Genomic DNA, 14,871 nt, shown 5'->3' with positions numbered 1-14,871 from the left:
CCAGTGAGCCTGGACATTGACCCACTTGGTCTGGGCGGGAGTGTTACAGCCTGCAGATGCCCACTGAGCACCTACTGTGTGCCAGGTATCAGTCTGGATACCATGATAACACAGTCTCTGACCTCCTGGGCTTCCAGTGTACGGGAGGTGAAAAATGAGTGAGCAGAGCAAGTTCAGGCATCGATAAACGTGCTGAAGGCAAGAACAAAGTATTCCAGTGGCTAGGACAGTGTGGTCAGAGAAGACCTCTCTGAGGAGCAGACTCCTGAATTGAAACCCGAATGACAGGATAAAAAGGAAGAGCAGTCCAAGCAGAAGGACGAACACAAGCCCCCAGATCAGCAAGGGCGAGAAGGGGCTGGGAGACGGAAGGAAGGCTGTTGGGGGAGGATTAGAGTGACCGAGGGAGTGCAGTGGGGTGGCACTGAGCAGGAGGCTCCCTCTGACCTCACTGGGCCTGAAAGCCACAGCGAGGACTCTGGGTCTGACTCGGGAACAACAGGAAGCAGAGGAGTGACGGGCAGTGAGTGAGCTGCCGGATGTGCCAGCGATGGACACGCCCATTCGAGACTACTCTGTGCTCAGCCTGGGGCCTGGAGGCCAGGATGTAGACATCAGAAAAACCATCTTCTCCAATACCTGGCCAGGGAATACGAGCCAGAGAATTTTATATGGAATGGAATCACACACTCTGTACCCTATACTCTTTTTTGTCTGGCTGCTTTCATTCAACATAATTTTTCTGAGATTCATCCATGTTGTTTATATATGTATAAATACTTAATTTATTTTTAATTCTGAGTAGTACTCCCATGGATGGAGGAGCCTGGTAGGCTGCAGTCCATTGGGTCACTGAGAGTCAGACATGACTGAGCGGCTTCGCTTTCACTTTTCACTTTCATGCACTGGAGAAGGAAATAGCAACCCACTCCAGTGTTCTTGCCTGGAGAATCCCAGGGACGGGGGAGCCTGGCGGGCTGCCGTCTATGGGGTCACACAGAGTCGGACACGACTGAAGTGACTCAGCAGCAGCAGTACTCCACTGCATGGCTGTACTACAATATATCACAAGGACTTATCATGTATGTAATTGATTGTGTCTCTCTCTTTCCACACTGGTTGGGAAAAAAAACTACCAAAACAATCTGTGACCCACTTCTAGCTGACTTCAAAGCCAGCATTTTCTATACTCATCTCACTCCTCATTTCCCTTTTTTCCTCCTTTGTTATAAGCTCCCCATCCATTTATCTTTTATTTTGTTACACTACAAACATTTAGGTCAGCCATCTAGGTACTGCTCTGAAACAAAGATCAAGTAACAATACTTGTCACCCTGCTTGTTTACTTTTATGCAAAGTACATCTTGTGACGTGCTGGGCTAGATGAAGCACAAGCTGGAATCAAGATTGCTGGGAGAAATATCAATAACCTCAGACACGCAGACGACACTACCCTTGTGGCAGAAAGCAAAGAGGAACTAAAGAGCCTCCTGATGAAAGTGAAAGAGGAGAGTGAAAAAGCGGGCTTCAAACTCAACATTCAGAAAACGAAGATCATGGCATCTGGTCCTATCACTTCATGGCAAATAGATGGGAACCAGTGAGAGACTTTATTTTCTTGGACTCCAAAATCACTGCAGATGGTGACCGCAGCCATTAAATTAAAAGACACTTGCTCCTTGGAAGAAAAGCTATGACAAACCTAGACAGCATATTCAAAAGCAGAGACATTACTTTGCCGACAAAGGTCTGTATAGCCAAAGCTACAGTTTTTCCAGTAGTCATGTAAGGATGTGAGAGTTGGACCATAAAGAAGACAGAGCACCAAAGAACTGATGCTTTTGAACTGTGGTGTTGGAGAAGACTCTTGATAGTCCCTTGGACTGCAAGGAGATCAAACCAGTCAATCTTAAAAGGAAATCAGTCCTGAATATTCACTGGAAGGACTGATGTTGAGGCTGAAGCTCAGATACTAACCACCTGATGTGAACAGCTGACTCATTAGAAAAGACCCTGAGGCTGGGAAAGACTGAAAGCAGGAAGAGAAGGGAATGTGAGGATGGGATGGTTGGATGGCATCAGCGACTCAATGGACATGAATTTGAGCAAGTTCCAGGAGATGGTGAAGGACAGGGGAGCCTGGCACACTGCAGTCCATGGGGTCGCAAACAGTCAGACATGACTGAACAACAACAGTAAGTAACAGTGCTCTGCTTTGATTTGATTTGACTAGTTCTTTCCTGCTGCTTGCTTAGGAATGCTGAGCTTTGTCGATTTGGTCTATTCATAGATGCTCACCATCTCCTATTTGGCCAATGGCCACCATGTCTGGAGTGCTGGTCTCTGATCTCATCCCCTTTCTATGCATCTGCTATGATGTCACCTAGTTATCATTCTACAGTAGGAATCTGAACATGTCCTTCCCATGCAGAACACCTGCAAGAAGAATCTAAAGTCCTCAGCATAGTCAGCCAGGTCCTTCATTAGTCATTCATTCTTTCAACAAATATTTACTGAGTGCTGACCATATACTAGGCTGCATGCTAGCTGGCTAAGAGTGGAGGTATGGTGATAAACCAGAGAGACCTGGTCTGTACCTCATAGAATTTATGTTCTAGTGGAGGAAACAAAGAGATAAACAACCATGTAAGCAATACAATTATGGATTATGTAAACATGAACTCATTTTGAAAGAAATAACCAAGGTGCTGCAGTTGAGTATCGGGAGCAGGAATGGGTGTTAGAGAAGGCCTTTATGAAGATGTGATGTTTACACTGCATAAAGTAGGAGACAGCAGGAGCCACAGAAGAGTTTTGGGCAAAGGAAACATCAAGTGCCAAGGTCCAGACGTGGGAAATGCCTGGGACGGCAGGACCACTGGAGATAGTGAAGCTGCTGGAGTGTTGAGCTCTGCCTCCTTCTCCAGGCTTATTTTCCACCTGCAGTCCCCCTAAATCCCAGACACAAATAGGTACCCACCTGTTCTTTATCACACTATGCCTTCTCACTTTTCACCTGCTCCTCTCTCTCTGGACAATTCTGACTCTTCCCTGAGCTTGGGCTTCTAAGTAATTTCTTTGTGGTAACTTTTGGGTTGCTCTGCTACCCTCCTACAGGCAGCTGGATGGCTCCTTCCTCTTCTATGCCCCCACAGAAGTCTATGTACTTCTCCTTGTTTGTGCAGCTAACATTTACTGAGTGCTTCCTGTGTACCAAAAACTGTTCTAAGCATTCTACCTGTAGAAACTAACCTTGCAAGGGAGGTTCATTCAACCCTCAAAAACCCTGTAAGGGGGACCTCCTTGGTTGCCCAATGGTTAGGGATCCACTTTGCAATACAGGGGACCTGAGTTCAATTCCTGGTCAGGGAACTAAGATCCCACATGCTGCAGAGCAACTAAGCTCTGGTGACACACAGAAAGTTCCTGCATGATGCAATGATGCCAAATAAATAATTTTAAAAATAATTTTTTTAAAAAAACCTATAAGCTAGGTATTATTACTATCTCTGCCCTATATACATGAAGACATTGAGGCCCAGAGAAGTTGAATAACTCACTGACAGTCACAGTGAGTAAATGGTAGAGTCAAGATTTCAACCCAATCCAGTCTGTGCTTTAACCACTAAGCCATTTTTGCCTTTCAAGATTGACAACAGTAACTAGCATTGATCAAGCACCCCCTATAAACTGGGCTTTCTTCTCAACCCTTTACATGAGTTAATTCATTGAATCTTCCAACAACTCATTAGGATAAATACTCTCAGGATCACAATGACGCCCTTTATTGGCACTAAAACCACGACCCCGTTGGGTGGGGGCCCATGTCCTACCCAAGTCAGCAACCTCAAAGCCTTCCATACCCAGAGGCTGCTGAACATGTCTGCTGAATGAACAAAGAAACCAACAAACCTAGTCTTTCTCTTGGCTCAACATTAAACTTCAAGGGACTGTCCTGGTGATCCCGTGGTTAAGAATCTGCCTTCTAATGCAGGGGACACAGGTTCAATCCCTGGTCACAGAACTAAAATCCCACACACTGCAGGACAATTAAGTCCATGAGCCACTACAAAGATCTGGAGTGCCGTAACTAGGACCTGATGCAGCCAAAAACAAATAAATATTCTTTATAGAAACAAATAAACATAAAACAAAAATTTTAAATTTTAGCATCTTTGTTTGTAACAGTGAAAACTAGGAATATCTTGATGTTAAACTGTGATATCTTCACATAGGAGAATACACAGCAGCTAAAGCAATTGAACTAGCTTTGTCAACACAACTAAGCCACAAAAAACAGTATTAAAAAAGGGAAGTTGTAGAATGATAGCTAGAGTATGACATCATTTACATAAAGTCTAAAAACAGGTGTTTTAGTCTGCTCAGGCTGCTATAACAGAACATCACAGACTGAGCAGCTTATAAACAATAGAAACTTTTTTTTTTTTTCACAGTTCTGGAAGCTGGGAAGTCAACATTAAGGTGCTGGCAGATATAGTGTCTGGTAAGGGGCCACTTCCTATGTCCTCACATGGGGCAAAGGGGCTCTCTGGGACCTTTCATAAGGGCACTAGGCCCATTTTTAAGAGCTCTGCTCTTGTGGCCTAATCACTCCCAAAGGCCTCACCTCCAAATATCATCACACTAGGGTTAGGTTTTAACACGTGACTTCTGGGGGGTCACATTCAATCTATAGTAATATGTAGTATTTATGGATAGAGAAGGCAATGGCACCCCACTCCAGTACTCTTGCCTGGAAAATCCCATGAATGGAGGAGCCTGGTGGGCTGCAGTCCATGGGGTCGCTAAGAGTCAGACATGACTCAGCGACTTCACTTTCACTTTTCACTTTCATGCATTGGAGAAGGAAATGGCAACCCACTCCAGTATTCTTGCCTGGAGAATCCCAGGGACGGGGGTGAACCTGGTGGGCTGCCGTCTATGGGGTCGCACAGAGTTGGACACGACTGAAGCGACTTAGCAGCAGCAGCAGCAGCAGCAGCAGTATTTATGGAAACATTAATGTATGTTATTAGTTTTAAAAGGCTCCTGGGGTTGATAAACATCAAATTCAGCACTGTGTTACCTCCAAGAAGAGAAAGCTATTGGTATTGGAGAGGGAATACTTAAAAAAAAAAAACCAGCAAAAAATTAACACAGATCCATACAGGTCCAACCAACTGAGTTTTGACAAAGGTGCAAAAGTAATTCAATGGAGAAAAGATAGTGTTTCCATGGTGAAACTGGAGGAATTTGACATCCAAAAGTGAAAGAATGACCCTCGACTTAAGCCTCAAAATGAATTATAGATTTACATGTAGGGAAAACACAAAGTCTTTGGGATCTAGGGCTAAGTGAAGAACTCTTAGACATGACACCAAAAGCACAATCCATTAAAGAAAAGAACCAACAAATTGGACTTGGTCAAAAATTTTAAATTTTGCTCTATGAAAGATGCTGTGAAGAGGAGAAAACAGGGAACTGGAGAACTGCAGGTCTTAGAAGGCTTACAGAGCAGATGTAACAAAATAGAAAGATAGGTAGATGGGCAAGAGGTTGGGCTCTGAGAGTTGAGTACTGGGGTTTAAGAAAGCAGAGTGTGATCATTTTAGGTGATGTCGAGGTTTGTTGCTTAGGTGAAATGGAGGTGATTGTGGAAGAGATCAGGTAAGCATAAGATAGTGTGTTAAGACATCTCAAACTAACAAACTTTTGTACTTCAAAAGACACCACCAAGAAAGTGAAAAGACAACTTATAGGATGGAAGAAAATACCTATATTTTCTAAGAATTTGTATGTAGAATATACAGCGAACTCTCAAAACTCAACAGTAAAAAAGGTAAACAATCCAATTACAAAATGAGCAAAAGAGACGAACAGGTATTTCAGCAAAAACAAAATCCACATGGCAAAGAAGCACATGAAAATACATGCAACATCATTAATCGTTAGGGAAATGAAAATTCAACATCTGAACACTGCACAAGAATTACATAGCTAAAACTTAAAAAAAATAAAATAAAGTGACAATACCAAATGCTGTGAGAGTGCAAAGAAACTGCATCTCCCAGACACTGGGGGTGGGAGAATAAATAATACAACTGCTCTGGAAATGGCAGTTTCTTAAAGACCTAACCATACACATACCTGATAACCCAGCAATTACACTACTGGGCATTCATCGCAGGGAAAGAAAAACATCTGCTTACACAAAAATATACATGAATGATCAGAGAAGCTTGTGTTAAAAAGGAGACAAAATGCTCCAAGAGGAGTCACTCGTGTCAGGCCCCAAGGAAACAATCTAAGACTTCATTCCTAACCCAACTGCAGTTACAAGCTTCCCCAGGAAACTGACCTTTAACCAGACAACCTGGAATGTTCTCGTCAGCACTAGGATCTATCCTTGTGATCCGTGGAAACCTCTGCCCTTCCCCTTAGGCAAGGAAGGCAGCCTCACCTAAAAACAAGATATTCTTTGCTAATTCTTTCCTTTTTTCTGCTTCCTCTCTGCCTTTAAAAATCTTTTCTTTTCTGCAGCTCAACAGAGCTCCATTGCTAGAAGGGATGTTTCCTGATTCACAAATTGTTGAATACAGTGATCCTTATATTTATTCAGTTGAGTTTTTGTTACTTAACATTTGTAATAGTCAAAAACTGGAAACATCCTGAAAGTCCATCTGTAGGTGAATGAATAAACCAACTGTGGGACACATATACCACAGAAAGATATTCAGCAGCAAAAACGGATGAACTCTTCATATATTCAACAATTCCGATGAATTTTACATGAAAAATGTCAAACTCCTATGGCTGGAGGGACATGCCTAACGAAATCTTAATTCCTTTACAGGTTACATACTGTACGATTCCATTTATGCAACATTCTTAAAATGACAAAATTATAAATGGATTTTATAAATGACAAAACGCAGAATGGATTAATGACTCCCTGGGCTTGCGGGGAAGGGGTAAGAGAAGCTGTGACTGACCATAAGAGGTTATCCTTATAGTGATGAAAACAGCTCTGTACCTTGATCGTGCTGGGGGTGACATGAATCTACTACCCACGTGATAAAACTGCATACATACTAAAGTGCATGTAAAACTGCTGAAGTCTGAATAATTGTGTTGCACCAATGTTAATTTCCTGGTTTTGACATTGTACTACAACTGTGTAAGCTGCTGTCATTCGGGGAAATGGGCGAAGGGTACATTGAGACTTCCCTATATTTTTGTGAGTTCTTATGAATCTGTAATTATTTTTACATAAAAAAATCATTAAGGAAATGCAAATCAAAGCCACAATGAGGTGTCACCTTACACCCATGAGGAGAATCTTTTTTTTTTAAATAACAAATGTTTGTGAGGATGTGGAACACTCAAAATTGTACACAGGGGAGGCATGTAAAATGGTAGAGTTTCTGTGAAAAACAGTTCAAAAAAATTAAAAATATAATTACCTTAAGATCCAGGAATCTAATTTGTAAGTGCATATTCAAAAGAACTGAAAGCAAGATCTTAAAGAGATATTTGCACAACCATGTTCACTGTAGCAGCTCATTATTCACAAAAGCCAAGAGGTGAAAGCAATCCACATATGCATAGATACATGAATAGACAAAATGTGCTGCATACATACAGTGGAATACTGCTGCTGCTGCTGCTGCTAAGTCACTTTAGTCATGTCCGACTCTGTGCGGCCCCAGGGATGGCAGCCCACCAGGCACCCTCGCCTCTGGGACTCTCCAGGCAAGAACGCTGGAGTGGGTTGCCATTTCCTTCTCCAATGCATGAAAGTGAAAAGTGAAAGAGAAGTTGCTCAGTTGTGTCAGACTCCTAGCGACCCCATGGAGTGCAGCCTACCAGGCTCCTCCGTCCATGGGATTTTCCAGGCAAAAGTACTGGAGTCGGTTGCCATTGCCTTACTATTCAGCCTAAAAAAGGGAAACTGTCACACACACAAATACTGTATGATTCCACTTACATAACTTACCTAAGATAGTCAAAATCATACAAAGTAGAATGATGATTAGGGGAAGGAGAAATAGGGGGTTGTTATTTAATGGGTATAGAGTTTCAGATTGGCAAGAGGAAAAATTCTAGATATGTTATACAATAACGTGAACACAGTTAACACTACTAAACTGTACATTTATAAGTGTATAGTTGGTCTGTGGGCTGAAACCACTGAACCCCAAGTGCCTAGAGCCTTTGCTCCACAAGAGAAGCCACCAAAATGAGAAGCTTACTAGAGAATAGGCCCTGCTTGCCACAACTAGAGAAAGTCCACGCATAACAAAGACCTAGCACAGCCAAAGATAAATAATATTTTTAAAAATGTTTTTAAAAAGTGCATAGTTCATATGATAGTAAATTTTATCCCCTATTTTTTTTCACTAAAATATTTTTAAAAGCTTAAGCAAAACAGCTTTTGCTATTTTAAGACTTAACAAAGTTGGGTGGTGATTATATGGTGTTTGTTATATTATCTCCAACTTTCATATATGTATATAATCTTTCACAGTGAAAATCTTTCTGAATAGCTATTCTTTTACAATTTTTTATTTATTTGGCTGCTCTGGGTCTCAGTTGCATCACTCCAGATCTTCAGTCTTTATTGAGGTACCTGGAATCTACTTCATGACCAGGGATCACACCCCGGCCCCCTGCATCGGGAGCATGGAGTCAGCCACTGGACCACCAGAGAAATACCTTGAATAGCTATTTTTAAATGGACAAATTTTTAAAATTTTGAGGACCAATATAAAGACAATTTAGAATTTTGCTATGTTCATTTGGGAGCTCAACATCAAAGTTTCTAACTTGCTAGTAAGCAATCAGAATTAGTCTCATAATCCTGTTGCAATAAACTGCCAAACAAGGAAATGACAAACCACAGAATAACTCTGTATTTTAAATGTCAGTGATGTCAAGAAAACAATTGTGAATTTGTAATTGGAAACACTTTTCTCACAGATTTTTATTAAAAGACCTCTGGCTAAGTAAAAAAATCACTTTGAATCTTAGAATAAAATTCTTTCTTTCAAAGGAACTGCCTAGGTAAAACCATTTGCACATGGTTATGAAATAAATAGTCTTTTTGCTTTGTGTTTTATATGTCTAAGGCTGTCAACAGTTTTTTTCCCTCAGTTGAACAAATGGGAAACTACAGTTCACTGAACAAACATTTATTAAGCACAAGGCCAAGTACTGTGCTAGATTTTCAAATTTGTGATTTCAGGGATTTTTGTCGGTCTATTCTTTAATGTGTTTAAACTACCTTTTATAATCACCAGAAATGACGTTATTATTAAAAGTTTCATTTAAAAAACTCATCTCGTCTATTAAACATGGAACGCATACGCCTCTTTTCTGAAAACATTTTTCTGTGCTGAGGTTACCAAATGCACTTTGTTCAAACATTAAACCAGGAAGTTGTATGACTAACTTCTGGCAACTGCTAGAATTCCCAGCCCTGTACCCATATCAAACCATGAGATCTCCATTCTAGATCATTCCACCAATTCACAGGGATGGCTCAAGAGGAGCTATCAGTTAGTGAAACAAGCTCAGACTACTGACGGCCAGACTAACAAAAACGAAAATCCATACTTTTTACCATGAACGTTTTATCAACTACATCATCGACCAAATTATCTTCAAGAAACTGTTCATTTCTATCTCCTATCATTCATGTAAATAGATTTTAGCAAGTCATAATAAATTTATCGCTGTCTGGGCATTAATTCAAATGCTTGTCACATTGTACCTCCTCTTACTGTTAAGCGTTGAAGGATTGTCATTTAGACTCAGGACCTTTTCTAAGTGATAACTAGCCACTCTGTAGTAAGGTGCACATCTCCAGACCACCTCCTAACTTCGCGAGGTTGCTGCTACGCGACAGCCACTCGCATGTTTATTTACACCCCCACCAGCATGACTCAGCCACCGGGCTGCGTGACTGCGGACCCAAACACGTCTGTCTTAGTCACGTTCCCCCGGTTATCTCGTTGCTGACCAGCGGCCACACCCGTGGCGGGGTCCTAGCTGGTTAAACCACCCGTAATGTGGCTGGCACAACCAACATGATAGGACACTAAAAACGCTAGTGTCGCGAATTCTTTCGTGCGTGAATTCTGTCTCTCCATGCGGGTTGTCGGCTCCCCGGTCCATATCATCTTTCACTCTGGGTCTGGACAAACAGCAGTGAGGGAAAGGGGTGTGCGGAGGCATTTCTAAGCACGGCCACCGGGTCACCTGGAGTTGCGATTGGGGGGAGAGGGGGCTGTGCAGTGGAGCAGTGGGCAGTGTGGGGACCCCGCAATGAGGAAAGGGGAGAAGGCCTCCACTGCGGGAGATGGGGTTCGTGGCGAGGAATGGGGAGTGGGAGGAGGCCTCTGCGTGGGAGACGTTGCCGGCAGGAGTGCCCCGCGTGGAGGGAGATCGGGAGGAACCTCGTCAGGGGAACGCCTCCGCGGTGGGGGAGGGGTGCTCCTCGGTCGGTGGGGCGGAGGGGTTTGGGGGATACTCAGGCCCAGCACGGAGTCCCAAGAGTCTAGTTTTCGTCTCCTCAAAGCACGACCAAAGCACCCTAACTGTACAAGGTGACTAAAGTTCCGCAACTGTGCCCCAGACAACAAAAATAAAACCGGCCGATGTGAGAGGGGTTTGTGCCTCAGAGCAGACACCAGAAAAACTGTGCGGTCCGCCGCCTACCTCCTGGGCACCTCCAGACCACCACTTTCTCGGGAAAATCACCGCAGAACCCGCTATATTCTGACCTAAAACCCGACAACACAGTTGAGAGACCCGGGCCTAAGAAGCGGGAGGGAAAGACCCCCCTCCCCCCTTAGCCGGAAGTATGCTTCTCTAGTGAAGGCGCGCCTCTGCCGCGCACGCGCTCTCAGTTACTAAGCAACGTCGTCGCCGAATCACCCCAGCGGGAGCCCAGCAACAGCCGAGCAGCTGCCTTCCCCACCAATCAGAGCCGGGCTCGCCTCACACCCCTCACCAATCAGCGCCGGCGCTGCAAGGAAGTTTCCAGAGCTTTCGAGGAAGAGCCCCTTAACTCGAATTCATCCGCCCGATAGTTTTCCTACCTTTTCCTAAAGGAGGAGAAGGATCATCTGGAGGAGAGGGGAGCTGATTTGTTAGGATCCTTTTTTCCGGTTCTGAGGAATTTAGAGCTCAGTCGAAGGACATAACTGCGTCGCGAGAGGTGGGGCCGCGTGAACTACTTTCGGCGGCGCAGGGACACTAGGCCTACGTAAGAGTGATAAGTGACGCAACAGACGTTGTATAAATATCGGCCCCGCCGAGCCGGAGCACTTAGACGCGACGGGCATTGTTGGGTTCCTGTGTCGTCTTTGAGGTGACTCGGCGTGATTGAATTTGCGGCATCTTCGCATTCACTCACAGGTACTGGCCCGCAGCCGTGAGCGTCGGGAGGAGCGAAGAAGGGGGCTTCCGTGAGGGCGAGCCGCAGAGGGCTTGGAGTCCGCGAGACGAGGCGGGTGGGGGTGGGGGAGGGGAAGCAAGGTGACGCGGCCCCGGCCTTTCCGGAAGAGCGGGCCTTGTTTACGTGTCGGGAGCGGGGGCGGTTTGGCGCGCGCGCCCGCCCGCCGGCGGAGGTCAACGGACACTTAACCGATGGAGATTCCATCGCGTCTGCTTCAGGGGGGAAAGGTGGAAGAGAGGTAGTCGGCGGGGGCTTCTGGAAACGTCTTTAATTCGAATTCTGCCGTAGCGGAGGTGTAGGTCCCCAGTTGCGTTTAAAGTTTTTTATCTAAATGCTGACATGATTACTAGGTTTGGGGGGAATTGGGCGGGATTTTAACGAAGTATCTGTACAGTTCTGGATGATAGTCTCAGGTACTTTCGAGTCTCCAGCATGTTAGGGAGACGTCTTGACTAAGGAATTTTGTCTTCAATGACTGATACATTGTCTAGTAAAAAATTAGGGGAGATCTCTGAGAGATCTTGACGTAGTTAATGGCGTTTTAGAATATCTGTTTTAAAAAACTGATTAACTGTAAAAGGCGGTAGAAGATTCTGAAAATGGCACAGTAACGTTTTCCTTTTAAACCTTATAGGTCAAAATGCAAATCTTCGTGAAAACCCTGACCGGCAAGACCATCACCCTGGAGGTGGAGCCCAGTGACACCATCGAGAATGTGAAGGCCAAGATCCAGGATAAGGAAGGCATTCCCCCTGACCAGCAGAGGCTCATCTTTGCCGGCAAGCAGCTGGAAGATGGCCGCACTCTTTCTGATTACAACATCCAGAAGGAGTCGACCCTGCACCTGGTTCTCCGTCTGAGGGGTGGTATGCAGATCTTCGTGAAGACCCTGACCGGCAAGACCATCACCCTGGAGGTGGAGCCCAGTGACACCATCGAGAACGTGAAGGCCAAGATCCAGGATAAGGAAGGCATTCCCCCTGACCAGCAGAGGCTCATCTTTGCCGGCAAGCAGCTGGAAGATGGCCGCACTCTTTCTGATTACAACATCCAGAAGGAGTCGACCCTGCACCTGGTTCTCCGTCTGAGGGGTGGTATGCAGATCTTCGTGAAGACCCTGACCGGCAAGACCATCACCCTGGAGGTGGAGCCCAGTGACACCATCGAGAACGTGAAGGCCAAGATCCAGGATAAGGAAGGCATTCCCCCTGACCAGCAGAGGCTCATCTTTGCCGGCAAGCAGCTGGAAGATGGCCGCACTCTTTCTGATTACAACATCCAGAAGGAGTCGACCCTGCACCTGGTTCTCCGTCTGAGGGGTGGTATGCAGATCTTTGTGAAGACCCTGACCGGCAAGACCATCACCCTGGAGGTGGAGCCCAGTGACACCATCGAGAACGTGAAGGCCAAGATCCAGGATAAGGAAGGCATTCCCCCTGACCAGCAGAGGCTCATCTTTGCCGGCAAGCAGCTGGAAGATGGCCGCACTCTTTCTGATTACAACATTCAGAAAGAGTCGACCCTGCACCTGGTCCTTCGTCTTAGGGGTGGCTGTTAATTCTTCAGTCTTCTGTTCATAATGCTCAGTGATGGCATCGTTCTGCACTCTAGCCATTTACCCCAATTTAAGTTTAGAAATTACCAGTTTCAGTAATAGCTGAACCTGTTCAAAATGTTAATAAAAGTTTTGTTGCATGCACTTTCGGTGTCTGTTGTGAAATTACATGGTAATGGTGGGTACTCTTAACAGGTTAAAATGGTATTCAAAGAAGGCATTTGACTGAGCTTTGTGCGACCAAATTTTAAGTCATTGGCAAACATTCCATGTGCCAAGGTATAGAACTTTGTTCAAGGTCATTAATGGGATTCTAGTGTAATTAAAACCATTTCAAATTGTAAGAGTATGGAGGCATATTGAGGGAAAGCACTTTCCTGCCTCCTCAAATAGTGGATAACAAAATCAAGACTACAGAAAAATGAAAATTTGAGGCTGTTCAATTGTGTTCTGAAATCTTATAATTATTGGTTGGCTATTGTCCTTTTTTCCTCTGGTGCTTTACACTTTAACAGGTGTTTAGCCTTAGATAATAGAACCATAATTTTCTTACATGAACTGAGCCAAGAACCAAAGGGAGCCTTGGTCAACAAGGGTGAGGAGAAAGATTTGAGTTAAGGTGGTAATTAACATTGGTTCCTAGTGACTTAACAGCTTTGCCTCCTTGTAGGGATAAGATTGCTCCAGTGAAGGAGATTCTGTAACTTGGGTGGTAAGAATCTTGGGGAAGTCCTACATAGCAGTTTTTGTGCTCCCATCCCAGGTGGCACAGTGGTAAAAGAATCAGCCTGCAGGAGAACCAAGAGATGCAGGTTGGGTCAATGGGTCAGGAAGATCCCCTGGCAAAGAAAATGGCAACCCATTCTGGTATTCTTGCCTGGAAAATTTCATGGACAGTGGAGCCTAGCAGGCTCCGTGGGATTGCAGAGTTGGATGTGAGTGAGGGCATAACGCAGTTAAGCATTAGGAAGTATACTTCAGTGCTAATTGAAGGTGGTGTAAGACTATTTGGGGGCACAGCCTGCCTTTATCTACCATTCCCCTGCTTCATAATTTTCTTCAGTGGTGGTTCTCAACTGGAAATAGGAAGGGGAGGGGCTGGGTGTGGGAAGTAAAGGGGAAAGAGTTGGAAGTTGTCCTGGTCCTCAGCTTTACACTGCTAAGAAAATCATTTCTGATACCTAAAACTAGTTACAAGCATAACATGAGGGGTAAGAATCACCCAGAGGTGCGATATATAAAGTCAAGCCTCAAAGAGTCCAGGTGTACCTGAGAAGAGCTTGGTGTACAACTTTAGGAACTGTTCTAGCAGCAAAAGCTGTTTCAACTTATGTCCTAGAAACCCACTTAATTTTGAACATACACTAAATTGGAATACTTGACTGATTTTCTTGGGTAAGTTAGAGACTGGAAATAAGCACTTAAGCCTGTTATGCTTCAACTGAGTGGCGGTAAAAACTTGAGCCAAAAGGGCAAAAAACTATAAAGCCAGTAGAGGTGGTAATGAAACATTAAGCCTTTTAAAAGCTTTCCTTAGACGTAAGGGGACGCATTAGATTTGCTGTCAGGTTGGAAGATTATATCCTTCCCAGTCCAGTGCTTGACCTGCCCAAGCCCCTAGTTCTTGTTACAGGCAAGGCAGGGATTGGGATCCAAGTGTCAACTCATAAAGCTCAGAAAATGCATGAAGTTTTATTCGGTTCCTTCCCCTAACCCTTCAGGAGGTCCCCAAACTAGTGCTTGCTAAACAAGTCTTGCTTGAATATTTAATATAAATAGGCCTTTTGTAACTAAACCTGAGTTCTGAAGATTAAAAGTTCTACACTTAACCTGAGAGAAAAGCATTTCACCGGAA

The 14,871-nt window shown here is 44.3% G+C and overlaps 1 protein-coding gene and 1 long non-coding RNA gene across 2 annotated transcripts; both read left to right on the top strand.

Annotated features, from left to right (window-relative positions):
- The first annotated feature begins 1,020 nt into the window (after positions 1-1,020).
- On the top strand, positions 1,021-9,338 carry LOC132657412 (uncharacterized). Its single transcript, XR_009595558.1, has 3 exons — positions 1,021-2,195; positions 4,455-4,504; positions 6,854-9,338. It is a non-coding gene; the product is annotated as an uncharacterized LOC132657412 (long non-coding RNA).
- Positions 9,339-11,333: 1,995 nt separating this feature from the next.
- UBB (ubiquitin B) lies at positions 11,334-13,108 on the top strand. Its single transcript, NM_001009202.1, is given in 2 exon segments — positions 11,334-11,421; positions 12,096-13,108. A coding segment is annotated over 1 exon segment (918 nt). The 5' UTR covers positions 11,334-11,421; positions 12,096-12,101; the 3' UTR covers positions 13,020-13,108.
- Positions 13,109-14,871: the final 1,763 nt, after the last annotated feature.

The sequence above is a fragment of the Ovis aries genome, chromosome 11 (assembly GCF_016772045.2).
Source record: "Ovis aries strain OAR_USU_Benz2616 breed Rambouillet chromosome 11, ARS-UI_Ramb_v3.0, whole genome shotgun sequence".
Lineage (NCBI taxonomy): Eukaryota > Metazoa > Chordata > Mammalia > Artiodactyla > Bovidae > Ovis > Ovis aries.
This window is presented reverse-complemented; position numbering and strand designations above follow the sequence as displayed.